The 21256-nt window shown below is 41.0% G+C and overlaps 1 protein-coding gene across 6 annotated transcripts in view; it reads right to left on the bottom strand.

Moving 5' to 3' along the window:
• The window catches only part of PID1 (phosphotyrosine interaction domain containing 1), an 83772-nt gene that overhangs the window by 44330 nt on the left and 18186 nt on the right, over window positions 1-21256 (bottom strand). For all 6 annotated transcript variants that reach the window (XM_039722397.1, XM_039722401.1, XM_039722398.1 and 3 more), the window contains one exon: window positions 6080-6226. In XM_039722397.1, the coding sequence (XP_039578331.1) occupies window positions 6080-6226 (147 nt within the window). The remainder of the gene's footprint in view (window positions 1-6079; window positions 6227-21256) is intronic.

The following is a 21256-nucleotide window of genomic DNA, read 5'->3' as shown; positions in this document are numbered from 1 at the left end:
CAATCATCCTTAACCATTGTATAGAAGAAAAGAGAGCACTTTTATTAAGTTTTATGAGTATAAAGTGAGGTGGTTTTAAGAAAATGTGGAGCTTCCAGTTTGCTATGGTTTCAGTAGCCAAAAGAGCAATAAATGTTCAACAGGAGTAGGCTTTTTAAATTATTTGTGGAAATTTAAGTAAAACACAAGGTTTTTAACTACCCATTTATGTCATCTGGATTTTACCATCCCAGAGAGACTATGGATGCATTTTCAGCCAATTTGAGTCAACAGGACATAAAACCAGTAAAGGGTCCCTTGGTCTCTGGGTACTGACACGAGGGACAGTGTTCTTGCTGCATTTTATCTGATTCAGTATGAAGACACAAAACCAACCCATAACAGTGACACAATTACAGGGCAGCAGAGGGAAGCCATTTGCCCATGCTTCAGTGACCCAGAGCTAAAACTTAGGCATTGGGGACCAATGAAGGGGAAGAGGAATGAGGCTGAAATTGCCACCACCGAAACCATGCTGTATGGGCTGTTAGAAACTGGGAGGATGGCTCATCAATTTAAACATTTTCTGGATGCTGAAGGGCCTCCAGACCCAGCAGATGCTGCACCCCTGAATGCTCAAGTGGTAATAGATTTGGCCACTGCAGGATGAGCTGATTAGGATGGGACACCAGTAGAAGAGCTTGCACAGGCCAGAAATGCTGGAGAAAACAGCTTGGGAAAGTCTGGTCTACAGGGAAAAAAGTAACAACATTGTAAGTTTTAAAAATGCAAAGACCAATAAAAGCAACAACACAGCATTGCTAAATTAGCTACAGAGGCATGTAGGGTAGAGTAGAAATGGGGTATTTTGCAAGTACGTGGTAAGAGACAGTCCTGCTGCAAGGCCTTTGCAATCAAAATTAACAAGGCAGAAAACCAAAAATAGGCAGTAATATCTGAGAAGACATTATTCCTAAATGACTGCCTTACACAAGGAATTATAATCAGACCAAGGAGGGCAATTTTAAGACAATGTTTCAGGGTTTTTTTAATGTGTATCCCAATGAGAAACATTGTAATTCTAAAGAGCATAATTAAATCACAATATTTCTTACTCTCTATTCATCCTATAAGCTTATTATGAGCTTTCCCCTATGTCCTAGGCTGACTTTATGATGCTGAATTGTGTCCCCATTTGTCTGCCTAGCCCTTGCAGGCCAAACTTCCAGTCTCTGCTGCACTGCTGTACATCCTGCTGCTCAAAGCACACGAGACAATTTCATGTGCATGGAGATTCATTAGTAGGGCACATAGGTGATGGAATTGTCTCTAATGATGAAAGCTACTTTTAAAAGAAAAAGAAGAAAAATGGGAGAAAGACAGAGAGACAAAGGGAAGATGGAAACTGTTGGCAGCAGCCAGCAAAGCCAGGAGAAAAGGAGGAACAAGGGCAACAGGCTGTGGCTTTGCTGAAGGGGCCAGAGCTGCTGCTGCAGGGCAGGCACAGGTCAGGGCATCTCAGGCACTGCCCAGCTGTCCCAGAAAACACCCCCAACCCTGTTCACAGGTTGACAAACGTAGCAGCATCAGAGTTACACCAGTCAAGCTTGGTGTCCCACTGCTGACACTACACTGGTTCCACAGAATCCCAGTGGTGGCCTTGGCCCCACTCATCACCAGCCTGCAGCCAGCTTAGCACAAGAAACACTTCCCTTTTTGCTTTGGGAGTGAATCTATTAAGCTATTCTGAAAGACCAAACTCCATTTATTTATGTTTCTTCTTGTCTACTTTTAAATCTCTATCAGTATGTGCAAGACTTGTTTTTAAAACACTATTACCCCACAAATTGTTAAACAAGGCTTTCATCAATCTTAAATTAAGATACACCATCACAGAGGTTTCCACATCATACCTTCCACAAAGCCTGAATTAATAAGCTCACAAAATCAATCCAATAAGAAAGGCAAGCAATGAATATCATTCCTGTAAGTACCATATCACTAAAATATATTTTCCTATTTCATTAAAGCACACTCTTAAGAATACAACTATTTGCACTGTTTATGCTCCTCTCATCCTCTGAGGCTGCTGAGAAAAGTTTTTCCACTGGTGGGAACTGGAAGAATAAGACTGCCTGACCCAGTGCTGATTATTCAGCACTGACTTCACTTTGAAGAGTCTTTCAATAAAAAGGAAAAAAAAAAACCTACTACACCACTTTAAAAATTGCAGAGAGCATTTTTAACCTCTGTCCTTTTGCATTACTGCACCAGTGCCTGGAAAAGCTACAGCAGGAGAGAGAAAGTCATTTAGGCAGCTCTCTTCGTGCCACCACCATGGCTCAAAGGGACAGAAATCAAGAAACATTAGAATCAATATAAGCCGATTAGGACATTAAGGAAGAACAAACCATGCAGAACTTAAACAAAATCTGTTGAAAGGCACGGAGAAAGCAGGCATTCCTGAGTAGAAAGTAACTTATTTTCTGGAGATACTCCAGATTTTGCATTTCCATCTGGTGGTACTTAGTGCTGGGATAAGCAACAAGCAGGTTTCCAGCTGAAACACAGGAGTGCCCATTTGACATGAAATACCTACAAGCAGGACTGCCACAGTCTAATTGAAATCCTTAGGATCTGAAGAGAATGGATGTTTCTTTCTATACACGCATCTAAATCACACTCATACCCAAATGGAAAACATGCTCTACTAAAATAAAATCAGAACTGGGACTGGAAGTGTGGTCCAGTTACTAACAAAAGATTTATTCTCACTCTTTTTTGTCTTTCTCCAAGAAAGAGTGGTTTACCTTAAGCTGAGATTTGTCATTTACAGGTATACAATAAGCCAGTTAGGTGTTCTCATTCTTTGGAGCAGCTGCCAACCTCAGCCCTTGGTGATCCAGCATTCAGAAATGCCTCACCCATCGCAGGGAACAGGCAGGATGCACACAGGATGTCCCCACCTGTGTGTCCAGAGAAATGGCAGCTCTCTGGGCACAGCATCCCAGCGCTCTGCCCTGGCATCCTCAGCTGAAGGAGGATGAGAAGCTGCAGCTCCCCGGGCCAGAGACCTGCCTGCAGTGACTGCACACCACAGCTCAAATAAAGCAAATGATACCCCAGGAAAAAGCACAGAGGCTGAGTACTTCATTGTACCCAGAAATCCTGCTCTGGTTTGGGCTGTCTGCTGCGTGGGGCTGCACCACTCTGATCCCAGGGCTGTCACTCCCCACTTGCAAACAGGGATGGTGGGCACAGGAGGGAAAGAAGGTGCCCTTTGGGAGCTACAGCCTCCAAGTCAACCCACCTGACTGAGCAACCAGCACCACAAACTCCCAAATGTGTGCACCTAAAGCTCTGTGCTGCAAATCAGTGCTAACACTATCCATTTCTCCTGCTTGGGGGAACCATGTCCACAAGTCTAGAAGGATGGGAAGGACAACAAGCACATCAGAGCCAAGCAGCAGGTGCAGACATGCAGTTACAGAAGAATTGAGTATTAAGCCTTCTGTTACAAGTAAAAAAATGTATTTGAGAAACCACAATGGCAACAAAGCTGCATCAGATGTGCAACTGGACAAGAAAGTTAAACAACTGAACAAATTCAGAGTGCTTAACTTTCCAGATTGGTGAGGGCATCCCTAGATTACTTCAAACTAGACATTTCCCTGCTATTCTTAAAACCACCCCACTGAATTAGTAAATGGGATTAGATCTCAGCAAAAAAGGTTTTTTTCTTCAACATTCAGCAGCTAACTGCAAATGAAAGCAAAAAGAAAAGCCTGTCTTGTGATGAAAGGACAAGTAAAAGAGCAATCACATCAGAAAACCAATGCCCAGACTCTAAACAGCAAAGCAATTGCATGTGTCAAGTTCCCACAACAAGATGGTGCCAGCTGAGGCTTATGCTAAAACTGTGCAATACAATTAGATGTCTGGAGCCTCTGTCAGACAAATGATGCTATCTCATTAATGGGATTACATAGAAAAATTGGAGGGATTTCAGTCAAGAGGAATAAAATTATTAAGGATCAAAAAAGTGTGACTCATGAAAGCAAGTAGAAACTGGTTGCTCTTGCCTGAAAAGCCCAAGAGTCAGACCCAGACAGGCCTGGTGGTACCAGCAACACCACAGCATCTCCTGCCTTACATCCAGTATAACAGGAATTGATCAGACCTGCCAGTGCAAAAAATCAAATTATAAAATTCTAGCTTTTTTATGGCAACGCTACTGTTGTATGAGTCAGCAAAAAACTAATAATTGGAGGGGAAAGAGGACAGGGAAGTTAATTACCTGTTAACAGCTGGCAGGGAGAACGCATTTAATCAAGAAAAAAGAGGGAGAAAAGAAAGGGGTTGTGACTACAGACACTGGGTAAAATTGAAACCGTTCAGTTATTAACAGGAGAGGATTTCTTAGCCACAGGAACAACATACACATGGCAGGTACTGAAAATCACAACAGCTGGATCACCTGAAGAGAGCCTGGCCACTACTCCAAAACCACAATCATAAAACTCCAGCACTGACAGGAGGCAAACTAGCTATAGGGGAAGGGGACAAGAAGAAACAATGCAAGAAGGAAAACAGGAGTGTTGTGGTAGATGTTCCCTAGTCAGCACTACTATGCTATACTGCAGGAAAAATAAATGAATAAATAAAAGAGATCTAAATATAGAATGAGATTCTCTTCACTGAGGGGTTCAACATCTCTCTGCAATTCTTTTCCAACGGAAGGACTGTAAGTGGAATAAAAAGCTTCATTTAAATTCTATATACATTCACAAAGATAAACTGATTTCAGAAAGCATTATTATACCTGACCTCTCTCACTGAGGGTGAAAGCCAGATACTTTGTGAACCATTTTGATTATACTAATAGTCCCTAAAAATTCATTAGATGTCAACATAAAGGACAAAAGCACCACCATGGAAGAGCAGATGCTATGAGCTGCCATACCATGCAGCTTCCCCTGCATTCCTCTGCATCAGCACAGGGCAGCTCTGCTCCCACACCCACAGCAGAGTCCTGCTCCTGGCTATTGTGACAGGCAAAGAGTCAAACACTTGGGAAATGACACTTTCCAAGCAGAAACTTTGCTGAGGAAGTGCCAGCCCTGGGGGTACCCAAGTACAGTATGCCAAGAGAAGCAGGGGAAAGCAATTTCTTCCAACCCCACTTCACTCACATCTGATCCCCCAGCAAGGAGGAGTGTGTGTGCACATGTTTGTGTACACACTGTGGCAGGGAACATTTAATTGCACTTTGGATCTTATCCAGCACACATAGCATCCAGCAACAGTTCTAGCGGAGTTAACACTTTCCAGAGCAAGTGAGTCTGAATTCCAGTTCTCTCCATTCTCACCGAGACCCTGGAGGGCAGGTGGACACTCCCTGCAGCTGGCAGCCAGGCTGGGTGAAGGGGAATTGGTTGCCAAGCCCCAGCTGGCAGCACAGGCCAGACTGGTACCCAGCTCAGTCTGCCCATGGCTCTGCAAGGCCAGGCGAGCTCTGTGATCAAGGAAAATGACTCCAAGAAAAGATGCAAACAGAGCAGATTTGTTTCCTATTTTTATATGGCTTCTTACCACAGAAGAACACACTCAAGGCTCTTAAATGATTAAACTTTTGAAAAGAGGAATAGCCTTTGAAGAAGCTCGGCTTTGATGTAACAGGACAGATTGATCTTGTTGCTTAACCAAATCAAGTAAGTCTCCTGCCCCCCTTTTTCCTTTTTTTAATCTTAAAAACCCCAAACAAAGAAATAAACCCAACCAAACTAACCTTGAGTTTTAAGCTGCAGCACTAGCCCTTACAGAAAAAATGTCAGTGTTTACAACCAGCAGTTCATCACATCATTAGAAATCCTCCACAATTTGCATCATGACATGTAACCCAAAACCCTTTCCTCCTGAAACCGAAAATTTCTGGTCAGAAATGCTCAATGACTTTTTTGATTCAGAAACTTCATAGTATTAGTAGCAGCTGATGGAATTTTCAGCACAGTGTTGGTTACTTTGAGCTCTTTACAGTTCTCACAATCACACGGGACACCTGCACAGTGGTGCCACTCCCTCAGTGTACACTTCTGAGTACCTTGCATCCAGTGTGAGTCCGGGTCTTCATGAGGGGAGTTGTGGTGCACAGCTCAATGGCTTCTGGTTCATGGAAGATCACTGTCGGGAGAGGCTCTTTACGAAGAGTTAGGACATTCAACTTAGTCTTTAACATGGTCTGAAAGTGCTAAACAGAAAAAGAAAAGAAATTACCTCCAGTTCTAGTGCAGCAAAATGAGAGTTAATAATTTGATGTGTCTGCATGTTTTACTTGCTGTTCAATGCCTCACAAGCTATCCTGGGGAAAAAGTTCTACGACTTAAGAGCATTCATTACTATCAGCAATGTGGAGACTATTTTTAATTAAGAAAGACATACACACAGAAAGTGAAAGAATTCATTACAATTCACATATGCTCCACAGAGGGTCTAAATTCAACCTCTGATCAATTGCAATTATATAATAAAGCTGGTCATGGACCTAGTTCCTCTATTAATGTCCACAGAGAGGAAGAACAGGGGATCAAAGACCATTAAAAGACCTTGTTCTCCTTCCTCTGTACTTAAATCTCATCCCACTGACCTTTGTAGATGTTACTGTTCCCACTGAGCTGAATCCCTCATTGGTTTGCCTTTGTCCTGTGAATTTCATATTCTCTTCCTTTGTAAGCAATAGTTACTGTAGCCTCCAATGCAAATGTCACTTTTGGTACCAATGAATAGATGTCACTCAAAACTTGTCATTTTCTTAAACAGACTCCCTAGGCCTAGGTGAAGAACTATCCAAGTGGACAGTAAAATCATCAAATTAACAGTTTCTCAGCAATTGCTTAGAGTGAGTAAAGTCAATTCTCTAAAGACTTCCATATCAATTTTGTGGAATCTGGGAAGTCAAGAGAATTTTTTTTACATATAGATGTTTCCGCCCTTCATTTGAGAAACTGAACATTTTCACATGCAACTACTTATCTAAGGGAGAAAAAATGCAGACATGAGCAAATCAAGGTAGTAACATGCCACGGCACTGTCTAGTGAAATATGACTTTATCAAAACTTCATAAGGTGACTTATCAAGCAGCAGTTTTTAGACCTATGTGCAATGACTCCAGATTACTTTCATTAAAACTAAACCATTTGTTCTGACTTTTGATAGGAGATTCTTAACTTGCTTTGCAGCCACCCCTTTTCTCAGTCTCCACTTTATCTCTGCAAGGCAGACAAGCATTACAGGGTCTGGCTTGCAGAAAAAGAGATGCTAAATGATTTCCCAGAACCATGCAAGAAGTCTCTATCAGAGCTAGAAATCAAAACAGGTCCTTGTTGTTCAGTCCTGTACTTTAGATGAAGAGAGTGTCTATTCAACATTTTATTTATACACAGGGGATGAATCAACTATTTAGATACTATGCTGGTTTCCTATGGATTTTTTTGTGGATATGAATATTCCTTTGAAAATAAACTTGCTACCAGATCATAAATACTTTATTATGTGCCAACTGAAAACCTGTTGATACGCTTTTGTAACAGTTCAGTCCTTAGTTTGTCAGTGTTTAGGTCTAATAATTGTTATGCTACTGGAAGTACAGCACTTCAAAACTCTTAGAAATATATTCAATATATACACTAAGAGTCTGTGAAAACAGTGCTTGTTTACCTATTTCACACATGAAGTTACAGCCCTGCTTTAGGGCCTCTGTGGTGTTTGTGCAAGCATACAAGTTTTCACCCCAGTGAAGTGCTCTACTCATACTATTTTTCATCTGCTCATCTCTTCATATTACATGTCACCCCGTTCACTCCCCCAAACACAGCTCAAGCAAAGAAGTACTCCATTTAAGATTATTATACATTAAAGAATATTCGCTGACATGTTTCTGAAGATAACAGACCTCTTTGACAGCTAGGATTACTAAACTGACTGAGAAAACCTACTTCATTTTACCTTTAGGTTGCAATTGACAGCCTTTTTGGAGTTTCCTAGGCCTCTCCAGTGGAGCTGTTAGCAAAGGCTGAACAGCAGGTAAAAAGCCATGGTGAGTACAAAACAAGTGGAATGTTTGAGATGCTGTGTTTGAAGGAGCATCACTGATTATCAGCTGGGCTGGCTGGTCCCATTGATTAACTGTGCCTACTACAGCTTGACTTGCTTTTACCTATAGGCTCTAGGTCTGCTAACCTGCTGCTGAAGTTGTATTTCTGCAAGTGAAAAAATGCAGAAGGCAAAGAGTGCTGGAGCTCAGACCCAGCCATGCACAGGTCACAGCATTTCCCCTGCAAACAATCCCTTTTCAAGCCTGGGGAAATGCTGTCTCCAGGGCTTTCTGCTGTGTCTTGTGCATGCAGGGGGATGGGAGAGGTAGTCAGAGATGAAAAAAATGTACTATTAAGTTTAAGTTATACTGTTTTCCAAGTGAGCTGATTTTGTATCAACAGAGATAATGGTTGTGAAACAATCAGGTTGAAGAACCTGCCCTAGCATTTAACTTTTCCCTGCCCTGAGTGCTGAAAGAGCTCTATTTCCATAAATGATCCGTTTACAGGACTTCTCCAGTAAAGAATGGTGCTTCCATTAGACAACAGATGTAAAAAACTCCATTTAGCCCTCCTGAGCAGTGAACTTGGACTTGCAAAATGGTTGTTCAACTCTGCTGACATCTCTATAAACTTCAATGAGACTACTGACAGAAAGGGCACAATTTGACCAAAATGAAGAAAACTACAGCAATGATCTATCTTTTTTTATGTTGTAACAACCACATATACAATCTTAAACAAGGAAAAGCCTACTCTGTGCCTTACAAAGGCAATTCAATACTTGCATGAGCAGCAAGTTGGAGCGGTTGGGTGCCAAAAACACGAGAGCACAATTGGCAGCAAACAGCTGATCAGCTGCCAGAGAAGTGCAGAAAGGACTGGGGGTGGACACAGAAATAGCCTTTGCTTTGGCCCACAGGGCTAATGCAGACCACGCTGTGCTCCCTGCACAGGCCATGTGATGGCTGCCATAAGAAAATCAAATCTCTGCCAGCAGACATCACACAGGGAACCCCCAAATAAGCACGTTATTTAAACACGTGCCTAACTTTCACTATGTGAGCAGTCACAGCAAAGCACACGTGGGTAGTCAATGGGATTATTCATGTGCTTTAAGCCAAGAACAGGATAAAGTCTTTGCTGAGCCCATTTCTTGGGTTTCCACTCCAACCTGGCATCTTCTGCAGAAACTGTTGGCAAAAGCTGATCTATAACAATAGCCAATGTATTTTTTGAGAAGAGGCATTCACTCTCCACTGCTGTGAGCTCAAAATATTACTTTAAAGTGCTTTAAGTTCACAAAGTTCTTGAAAAGCCTGACTTTTGGCAATCCAGTGAATAAAGTTGCAGGGAACATTATACCATTCACGCTTCATGTGCCAGAACCACTAGGTTCATTTGGTGGCTCTTATACTGAAATTCATCATCAGAAGATATTCTCAGCTGGCATGATTACACCAACAGCTCAAAACTACTCATTGCTCATTCTGTACCCATTGAGATGGTGCTACTGATAGGACTTTATATTTGAAAGAAATACAAGGAGTAACATAAGAAATTAAAATACCTTAAATGCCAAAGAAAGCATCAGTCCTGTAATTAGCATTGTATTTTACTAGTTGCTGAACATTACATCATTCAGAGCAAAATTTAAGTAATGCTGACAATAACACTGGACAATTATCTTAATTCAAATCCATATTTTGCTTGTTCAAGGATTCAAGTTCCATCAGTTTATTTTGCTTAGTTTACCCATCTTAATGGCATCCTTTCCCCCTGCAGAAGAAAACCAAATTGTGCATAACTGGTAGCCCAAACCCATAACTGGCTAAGACTCACTACAGAGGTAGTGCCTCTTGCCTCCTTGGTGACCCTCAAAGTGCTCCCTGTTCCAATGAATATCCTGCCATCACTAAAATGCTCAGCTACCAGTTAACTGAACATAAGATTCAGGAACTTCTATGTTGTTCAAAGTATATTCTGTTATCAGCTCAACAGTCACACATTAGCTCTAGAATAACTAGTGCAGAACATTCAACTTGCAAATTTTATTTGCTGCATATTTAGTTCAGGCACAATTTCTGTTGCAGTTAAAACTAAAAATTAACAGCATGTGGGTTTTGGTTCAGTTTGTCAGCAAGAATACAGTCACTACCAGAACTCAGGCCAAATATCTTGGAGAAAATAACTATGATTCCATGCAAGGAAACATGACTTGGAGAAAATTATGCACTGAAATTTGTAATAATAATGCTCTTCATCTTCAGGTCTTGACAAAACAGTCACTGTTGTTCACAACAGTGAATATTCAGCAGCCAAGCCTAGTGGATCTTTTAATATTCCTGACGGAAATAAAGGCCCAAACCCAAAAATCTAAGAAAGGGTTATATATTGGATAGGAGTATAAAAATAAATGTCAAGAAAGAGGGGACTGTAACTCCTTGTAATCTCTGATCCAACAACAGGAATTAAGGAAAATAAATACATTTTACAAGTTGACTGGGTTGCAACACGGTGATTGAAATAAAAGTTTTCAGCACCTTAGCCCTTATCCCCCATTCTCTCTTAACAGCAGCATTACAATCAACACGACTGCCTAAACTGGCATCACATTTCCAGATGACATGTACTTGGCCAATTTTGCCTAAGAAGCACATTGAACCCAAACCCAAAAATGAGAGGATGTTGACTTGTGAAAAAGAGTTATTCTAAAAGTTCAGATTCTCCCAGAACAAGAAGCAGTCCTCTGGGTAATTCATCCTTCTACATCACCTACAAAGGAATTCCCACATTAAGTCCATGTTAGTGCATCAGCAAAAGATGAAGGGAAATTAAAAAATAATATCTGTAATTTACTACTTCAGCACAAGTACCTCTCTACCTCTGAAACCCATTTAGTCTCAAATGAACCCAGAACTTTTCAACAGCATCCTACAGCAAGGAAAAACAGCCTAGGAGAGGAAAGACACAACCAAGTGAATTGAACTGCAAGAGAATTTTAGCACTGTGGTTACCCCGTGAGTTACACAAGCACAGCTGTGAGCTGAGGACCACCCAACCCCAAGCCTCCAGCTTTTCAGCAAGGAAAGAAGAATTCTGATCTATATGAAAACTGATCCATTTCAAGGCTTTGTTTTGTTTAAAGCCAGTCTGTCCAGTACAGATAAATGTCATCTCTGATCCATTTCTTGTTAAACAAATACTGCTAATACAATATAAATGCTTTCCCTCCCTCACATTAAACTATATTGTGCTTCATTTATTTATCCTTTAGTAGCAGTTCATATAAACACTGTACTGAACACTGCAATAAAACCCACTACAGAAGGGATGGAAGCAATTTATCATGATAAAGTCAGAAATAATCCCATCAGCAGCCTGGTCTGTAACACAAAACTGGCATGCACAAACCCAAGACCATGTCACAACTATACTCAAGCTGATCCATCCCAAGGAACCTTCTTGAAACCAATCCAGAAACCTGCTTATTAAAAAGTTATCTCATCTAGCATCTCAAGACCTGTGGTTTTCCAGCCTATCAAAACAAATCCATTCAATCTCTTTCAGGTAACAGATGCTATTTCTGTGAAAAATCGTATAATTATGTCTGAATTTTCACCTTTCAATCACAAAGAAGCAGCAACACGCAGAAGTGGTAAGACAGGCTTGCCTGCAGGCACCCTGTGATAAATTTTGTAAGTAGAGGAGCTTGGACAGGCCCATGGAACAACTCAGTGGGCTGAGGGAATGGCATCCCCAAGAATCTTGAGACAAAGTATCTGGGAAATGTTCCACAAAACAAAAACAAAATCCAACCAAGCAAACTTTTCCCCCTCTCCACACGTCCAATGACCATGCATGGTTGCACATAAGAGACTCAAGTGCCTGCCACCACTTCCCCTCTCATGTCCCCATGCTCCTTCCACCCTACCCAGCAGACAGCACAGGAGAGAGACGGGGTGGCACAAGGAGTTTGGGCACAGGAAGGAGTGATCTGCATTTGACAGGATAAGCTCTAATCTTTATGACAGAAGAGCAAGAGGAAGATGGCATCGAAGCAAACAGGGCATGAGACTCAAGAAAGGAAAGCACCAGGAGAGGCAGCACTACAAGCAGTGCTGCCAGGCAGGGCCCCTCCTGGACTTCTCCTGCCATTACTGAGCGTCTTAAGGAAGTCAAGGATAAAGCTCTGATGGAAAAACCTGTAGTATACAGAAACAACAGATAATGAAAGGAAAGGGACACAAGACTGCAGACAGAAAAGCTTGACAAAGTACACAGGAAACCAAAATCAGCTGAGTGTCAAAAAGCCTTCCAGCAAAGATGCTACTGGATCTTTGCATGCAAGTACTGAGCATTTTCCATCTCACTCTGACACCAGCTTCTCAGAAATATTCTTCTTCCCGTGGTGGAAAGACGTATCTCTTAAAAACACATAAGTACCAAGATTTCATAAGTAGAGTCGGCACTCCCTGTCAATAGCTATGATCACAGCTGCCCGTGTGACGGTGCTCACAGTGCCTTGTTTTCTTACAAGTTTAAAGAATTCCTGTTTCCTCACAATTTAATTCATGTGAAACGTTTTGTTCTCAGACCCTGTGTACTTCAAGTTTGCTCTGGCTGAACGCTCCCATTCTGTTGCCAAGCTTATGCGATTCCAATCTGCAGGATTGCTGCCCAAACAAAACAGTCCCAGATACAAACACCCTCCAAACTGCAGGGAACTTCAGAGCCAGATGAGAATTTCATGACTGATCCTCTAACATCTCTCTATCATCAGTCAAACTAAACCACAACCTAAACAAATGTAAGTATACAGGATATTCAGAGACCAAGTTTCCAGTTTAGTCACAAGTGCCCAGAACATAAAACCTCACTACAGAGATCCACATCAGAGTAGGAAGGAAGGAGTCAATATTTCAGGACACTCAAAATCATGACAATAAAATAAGACCTCCCTAACACATGAGTGGAGGAGGGGAAAAAAGTCACAGTACTACAGTAAAATGTTCTTTCATCAGTCTCTACATTACACTGCTTAAATTCCCAGATTAATATTTCAGTGGAAATTAGGCACGCTGGACAGAAGACAAACATCTAAATATACTTGTTTGGATTTGGGCTTTTATAGTCTTTTACCTACTGATGACTGTTAAATATATTTGAAATAAGCTGTAGTTTCCAATGCCTGGTGTTCATGGCACATATAGTTTATAACAGAACATTTTTTTAGCATCAATATAAATAAAGCATAAAAAACCTTGACCAATATATCAACAGAGCTGCTCTCATAAATAACTACTATCAAAATTTTGGCCCCAGAAATTACTGTTAACTCTCAAAATCTAATAACTTTGCCACACTGAACTAGTTCTGGAATCTTAAACTAGATTACAGTTTCAAAGACACCAGAATTTCTCAGTGGAAGCAGAAGAATGTATCAGCTCCAGTATTCTTCAGGACAAATGGCAGTCAAAATACAAGTCCAAGACAAGGCAAATGGTTTAAAAAAAAAAAAAAGAAAAAGAAAGAAAAAGTAGAAATAAATTAAGAAATAGGAGCTGACAAGAAAAGAAAGAACAAAACAGAACATGCAGCAGCATAGATATGTCAAGTTCATTCACTTTGATTTTGAGCTGAGCCCTAAGCTGCTTTCCAACATATTTTTCTCCTAACATGAGTTTCCAGTACATGTATTATTTGGTATAGTTGGCCCAATATTAAAACAATGGAATCCTGCAGCATGAAGGCAGCTGTTGCTTTTTCAGTTTGCCCTTGGAGACTTTCCAATAATGTCTGTGTCAGAGGATGCTTTAAAAAGTTTTTCTCCTCACTCTATGCCTGGCACAAGAAGCCCATCTTGGACAATACCTGCCAGACAGCCATTGCATTCTGCAATGCAGCCCTTTCAAAACCAGTGTTTCACTCTGCCACTCCCCTCATTCATTTTTTGCAATAAAGCAATAATTTGGTAAGCAGTTATGTAGTTCAATGACACCTCCCTTGCCTTGCTAAGACTTATTTTCTTCAGGGATAGGGACTGGGTGACAAAGGCATGCGCTACAAACAAGGAATCTGCCCTGATTGTTTGCTACAAGTAATGCTGTTTAATACTGTGGAGAAACAAAGTGTACAAATTCTTGACAAAAAAGGTTACATATTGCTAAATGTAAATCAAATTAATTTCAGGTCTAGTGTATTTACAGTTGATTGTTTGCTACAAGTAACACTCTTTAATACTGTGGAGAAACAAAGTGTACAATTCTTGACAAAAAAAGGTTACATGTTGCTAAATGTAAATCAAATTAACTTCTGGTCTAGTGAATTGTATTTACAGCTCAAAATAAGGAGAATCCATTGATTCCTGTAAAGTTATTTTATCACTGAGCCCTTTGATGCCAATGTACAGCACTGCCTTTTCCAGGTCAGAACCACTTTCAAGATTTAAACCTGGCACTCCTGAGGGTCTCTGAGAAGGGCTCCTCCTGTTTTCCATGGACACAAGCCACTTCCAAGGGAATGGACCTGCATCTTTAGCAAGTCAGCCTTTTTGGGAAGCCTTCACCAGGGTGCACCTCCTCAGCCCTTGCAAGGGATGAAGAAGAAGCCTGGAGGCTTTAGCCCTCTCTCCTGCCACGCATCCCACGAGCCCCATCAGTGCCTGCCCCAGAGCATCCCCGGGGAGCTGTGTCTGGCCAGCACAACTGTCCCAGCTCAAGGAACTTCCCCAGCCCTGACTACACTCACAGGCATTTCATCTCCTGCAACATGACTCCTTTCCCACCTCCAACAGCAAATTATTCATCATGGGGGAACTCTGCCAGGTTTATAGCTATACAAACCTTTGAGCACACAATGCAGAACACAGACGAAAATTGGGTCCCACTGCAGTGCAGATACATAACCATTACCCCAGGGCAACTTCACACAGTAGATCTTTCCACTTCTTTAAGCCATGAATAAAAGTAGTACACTAGAGAGCCTACATCAGAAATAACGGATTCTACAGAAAGTGATCAAAAATACCTTCCTACAAAGTGTCTCATTAAGTCAGCAAAACTTTAGAGCTGGATAATTGACAGGATTTGCACCAAGAAACCTTTACAAAAGAAAAATCAGACCAACTCATTTACATTCCTGCAAATACCTTGACAAGCTGAGCCAAAACAGCCAGATGCAAAATTACTCTGCTTTGTACAGTTCAGAATGAGTTAAGTAAAATGGCTGAGGATGGTGCTCCCCTTTGTTAAGGCCAACAGAGCCCATGGGTAGGACAGCCTTCCAATATCCACATCTTCCAGATATAAAGGTTAAATCTGCATCATGTTTTCAAGGTTTCTCCAAAAGTAATTAATCTTTTGTGACGCTTCAATTTCTTTGGTTTTCAAAGAACAATTCATTAGCACTTGACAAAACAGAGATTAAGCTTCTGACTTCTTGCAATTTAGTCATTCAAACTCAGAGATACTCAGAAACTCCAGCTATAAAACCTCAGTTTCTTCCTCTTGTCAGCGAAGTTCAGACAACTTTGCAGAAGCTTAACTAATCCTTCAGCTGAGTATTAAGTTTCAAAATGCTAGTGGTAATACATATATGTACATACCTACAGTTCTAAGAACAAAAAGGGGGGGGGGGGAAACCATGGAAGAAAAAGCATCCCTCCAGAAAAGAAATAAAATATGCACCATGAGATTCAACCAGATACCCTTATCCCCTCAAGGCATGGTTAATATACTATCTGCCAGTACATATGGGACCAATTAAAAAGAGCTAACTCCTCACACAGGCGCTGCAGCGTCACTCTGGAGGAACCCACAATCCATTAAACAAACTCATTCCAAGTAATTCCATTCTGGAAACACGTGCTCATTCATAACCAAATCCCAGTCCTTAGGAATCTCATATGCCATGAAAAAAAAAAAACCCTGCTTCCACAGAAATCTCTGGCAAAACAATCTGCAGTTCAACAAGAGCAGAACTACCCTCATCTTCACTGCTGCTTTACGTGTGCTACTAGCTGCACCTACATGAAGAATTACTACTACTTCTTAGAGAAGTAACTGTTTTGGTCTTACACTTCAACATGGCCAATGAAATTAAAAGCACTGATTGATGGAAATAATGAATTGTTTAACTAAAGAAAACAGAAAAGTTTGAAACTATCCAAGTGTTCCCTTCCAGCAAGACCAGAATTGGAAGACTTCAGGCATGTACAAGGATCATCATTCAACCTCTTTACATTGTGAAAGGTACTTCCTCTGTTTCCAGTAATTATACTCTCACTTTTGTCCAATCTGCTCCAAACTTTGTTCAACACAGCAATGACTTACAAGTTTCTACACACAAAAGACCTACGGAATAAAGAATTCCACTCAGCAATAAAGAGGAACATCCTTATTCTCAGTACAGTCTCAACTTTCTTTTCCCCTCTATTGATTGCTCACCACCACAAACACGGTCCATTCTCAGCCACTTTACAACCTAAATAGTTCTGCATTGAAAAAAACCTGAGTTTTCAAGTTTGGGCTCAACTTGGAGAAATGAAGCTGCAAAAGAAAGAGGAATGTAGATGAGAGGGTTGTTTGGGGGGGAACAGAGGGGTTATTATTATCAAGTGTTTGTTCATGCAAACCCTGTAAATTATTGCAAGCAGTGTTTCAGCAAGTTTTAAGGTTAGAACAAATGAATAATATAGATACATCAAATGAATAATATAGAACATAAAGATCCAAGGAAAGTGACCTGGGATGTTAAAGCCCTGAGCTTCTCTAGATGGATAGCTAAAATATATTCCTATAATTCAAGATGGAAATATTTTGAATACCCACCACATTTCTAGACCCCTGTTTGTCTGTGTCAGGCAGCTAGTTAAACAGATGTGAAAGAATCAACAAAATTAAAATAAATTAAGTGCCTGCCCAGCATTTCCCAGCTGTCTTCCTCCTCTGCCCCATTCAATTTAACTCTGAAGCACTAGTGATGCAGTTATTCCAGCAACCCTCAAAGAGCACAGAGCTGTAGTTCTGCAGATGTTAACAAGGTGGCTTTTATCAAATTTGATGCAGCTGAAATCTAAATTATTTACCCTGAAAGAGAAGGGAATAAAAGAATTTAGGGGCCTCTGATAAAATATTAAAGCATTGAATCCTGTGAATACCTATTAGTCATTCCTCTGAGGAAAAAAGTATCAAGATATATATTTCTTTTAATAAAGAAAAGGCATCTATTTGGCTGAAAGAAAATACTCAACTCTGATGCAAAATGTTTGAGCAGCTTTACAAATTCAGACCTCTATAATTATACTGAGACTGTTAAAAATTCCACTTTTATAACCACCACCGCCACAAATAAATAAGTGCCAAAATAAATCCAGTAGATTATCATGGAAAAATGTGTCCTCTATAGCTTAATCTTGAGATAATGCTTTTTATAGCATGTCTTTCTGCCCAGATTTGCAGCTCTTGTTACTTGCATTCTGACCACTAAGCACAAGGGTCATCAATCTTATAATTCATTTTTTTCATTAAATTCTTCATGCTGCAGCCCTGCTGATGGCTTCTCACCTCTGCTTATCTAAGGCATTTGCATATAGAATGGCCATACAGCTCTTTGAAAGATCTCCAAGCCTTACTCAGTGATGTCAAGGACAGTAATTTAGCCAAAAGAAAAGGAAAAATATAACCCTTTAGAGGTAAATTGTAAATACAAGGCAGATGGATGAATGTACACAGGGATTCAATATGAATCTCCAGTGACACTTCTCTATTGGTCAGCCCCAAATTTTCAATGAAAAACTCACAGAAGACTTTTCAAGGGTATCTCTGAAGTTTCTTTCTTCCACAAATACTTTTGGGAAAAGTAACTCTCTAGCTCCAAGTGTTTAATGCAGTTTCTCGTGTTTGGAAAGCAAGGATCATTTAGAAAGCAATACATTTGAATACCAATCCATGGCTGGGACAATCAAGACCAACCAGTCTGATGGAACACCGTCCTCAGAAGGGAGCCACTGTGGAGAGCATTTATCAGCAGAGGCACCCAGCAGCCAGGGCACAACGTGACAGCTCCACAGGACTTGTGCCTCGTCACCACACACTTCCCCCAGAGCTTCATTTACAGCTGCTGAGATCCCAAACACTGCCCACTGCAAAGCTGCTCTGCCTACACCATCATCAGGAACGTTCAGCACAAAACATTCCATGTGGGCACAAAATAAGGCTTTGCCTCTAGGTCTCCACTTGGGAAGTCAAAAGGTAGTCAGAGCTGAACACTCAAAATGAACATTTCTCTTGCTGAGGGGTAATTCTGAGCTCGATGACAGATGGCTGTTTTCCTGCCTTCCAAGCCTTACCATTATTTAGAGGAAAGTCTGTAAAAATGTTTGTACTTGTTGGTAAGTTACTTGGGAGACCACCACAAGTAAAATATTTTCATTTTTAAAGAAAGTATGTCATTTCAGTCCAGAAGCAAAGCTTGAAACAGATAACCTCAAAAGTGGAAAGTCTTGGGCAAGTTGTTAACTGAAGTCACAAATTTTTCAGAGGGGACTTTAACTCCACATCAATTAATCACCACTAGTTCCCCTCCCACAGACCAACCTTTCATCCAACTACACTATTTTTAGTGTCAGATGGCTTGAGGAACAGAAGGTATCCTTGTTTGATTTTTTTCAATTTTGGATCCCAGGTTGTCTGACTGGAACAGATTTTCAGATGACATTAGAAATGCCTCTGAAATAACATCAGTCAAGTTTTGCATGCACAGCTATTTGCACAAGCCAATTCTACAGTTTTACAAGACAATCAGCTACATAAACATCTGGCAGCTCCATTCCCAGCAGCTGATGAGCGAGGAGGACCTTTGATCATTCAACAAAGCCAGTTTCCTCCTGGGTACAATCCAGCAACCACCACAATTCAAGGGTTCCAAGTTTTGCTGTTTCCCTGTCCTGAAGCACTCGTTGGCTATCATGTGCATCTCTGTGTCATCCACAGCACAACGGAGAAAATCAGAGGTTGAAGCCACAGCAACTCCCTGCAGAAACAGGAACCCAAACTACCACCACTGTCTGCTGTTCAAGCCAGGGGAGTGTATGCCACAGTTATCCACACAGGGTGACCCTGGGTTTTGACTGACACACAAGGAAAAAATGTATGACAAGGGCATCTGCTAAAACACAGATTTTTTAAAAAATAACTTGTTTTAAATACAGTTAGAAATCCTTTGAAAACCATGATATTATACAAGGTGCTCCTTCCCTTCCATAAAGATTAAAAGAGGAACAGCTTCAACCAGCACATGAAACAGGGCTATGTGTTATGATCTATTTTCTCTGTAGCATCTGTAGAAAGCAGATTAGTTCCAAGTCATGCTCAACAACATGAGCACTTCCACTTTCATGTTTTATCACCATTATAGTCAGAAATTAAAAGACTCTGGTGGCTATCACTGATGTTCCCAACCTGGCAGAGTAAAGCCATTCCTGAAGGAGATTTGAGCTTGCCTTTTCTGCTTACACAGCAGAGAAATCACAAATGCAGTTTACTGTGAAGCTGCCAATATTTAATAGTGTTTAATTGTGAGGTATCTGAGTGGAAAAAGGTGCAAGTGTCTATCTAGAGAACAAATCATTCCTCAGCTTCCACCGAGTTTCCCCTTTCCTTGATCCCTGAATGCATGCTGCTGGGCTGGAGCTGGGGGCCTATTTATTCAGATGGCTGAAACACCATCTCAGAGATGATTCTGGGGAAGAAACGGGAGGTAATTCTGAAAACAGAGGCAGCAACATGCTCACCATCGAGGAAATAACATAGGCAGGACACAGGTAAATCTCAGTGATAACTTGGCAGAGTTACCTATGGCAAGGGCTCTGACCTGCCTCAGGCTGCCTAAAACACCCCGGGGTGTTGCTGCCCTGCAGCAGGTTAGGCTGTGGCCAGCCTGACCGACCCCCACAGCTGCTTCCTCATCAGTTCTCTCAGAGGATGGCTACCTTTCCATTTCTTTAGCTCTAAGTGAGCATGCATAGCAGAAGGAATGAGCAATGCAAGGTTCATTTTGGCCCAGCCCATTTGATTTGGAAGATATTCTTCTCCAGTTCGGCACATGAAGTGCTCTGGCTTCAGCCTCTTTCCTGTTTGGCACATGATCAAACATATTTAGAGGAAATCCAATTCATCTATAAAAGTTTCATCTCAATATATTGTGACTTACCTCTTTAACCTGTTCCCATTCAAAGAGAGAGACCATTGCACAGCTTTCAAAGCCATTCCCATTTGAACATTACTTTCCATCTGTACATTTTTCAACTTCCAAAACTGTACTTTGTATGAAAAAAGAACAGCAAAGAAGGAAGGCTGTCTCACTGTATTATATTCACTTAATAATCATAAGCAATTTCTCAGAGAAGTCCTCCAGGCAGAGTTTTAATGTTAAAGCAATTCTTGCTTCATTTTAACTATCCACTGATGCAGAGCTGATAGCCCAGCTCATTAAAAAGTACAGGGCACTATTTCAAGAAATGTCATAATTTATCAGGCAGAGTTAAGTCACCCTGCACACAGCAGCCTGGATGCACAACACCAACTGCCTCCGACACTTTCTGAATCCAGCTCTGAAGTCCCTCTGCTTTGGGCTCAGCTGCCCGTGTCGCATGAAGTCACACAGCCAAGCTCCCTGCTACAGTGTCATCTTCTTTTTCAAGAGGCTTAGCAGCATTTAAAAATGCATGAACCTCGCTTGAGTGACAGCCCATTTAACCAGCTATAAAACTCTTAAGAGGAAGGATAGTTGGAGAGAAAATAAATATTGCAATAATTTTTTTTTAACTTAGCATGGAAAGTCCCACATTAGGTTGACTAAGGAGTCCAAAACAGTGACAGAGCTCTCGCTTTGTCCTGTTGGACATCAGCTGCTGGTCAGTAGACTTATCATATGAGTGATAAGATCCAACACCTTGACTTTGCAAATTTTAACAGGCAATGCAAGGAATCATTACTTGGGATGAAGTTCAGTTTAGCCCCCAAATTATTGTTTTGAGGGACTGTGTTTCTATTCTCTCAAGTACTCCCAACACTGAGGAGATAATTATTGATCTTTGGACACAGGTAAGATGGTAATGAACCACCTCCCCTGCCCATCAGAAGGCATTCTTACAAGAAAATGGGCATTAGAAGAAATCAGTAAA

This window comes from Passer montanus, unplaced genomic scaffold (genome assembly GCF_014805655.1).
Source record: "Passer montanus isolate IOZ18808 unplaced genomic scaffold, ASM1480565v1 scaffold48, whole genome shotgun sequence".
In the NCBI taxonomy this organism is placed as follows: domain Eukaryota; kingdom Metazoa; phylum Chordata; class Aves; order Passeriformes; family Passeridae; genus Passer; species Passer montanus.
The sequence above is the reverse complement of the archived record's forward strand: the minus strand, read 5'-3'. Positions and strand labels throughout refer to the sequence as shown.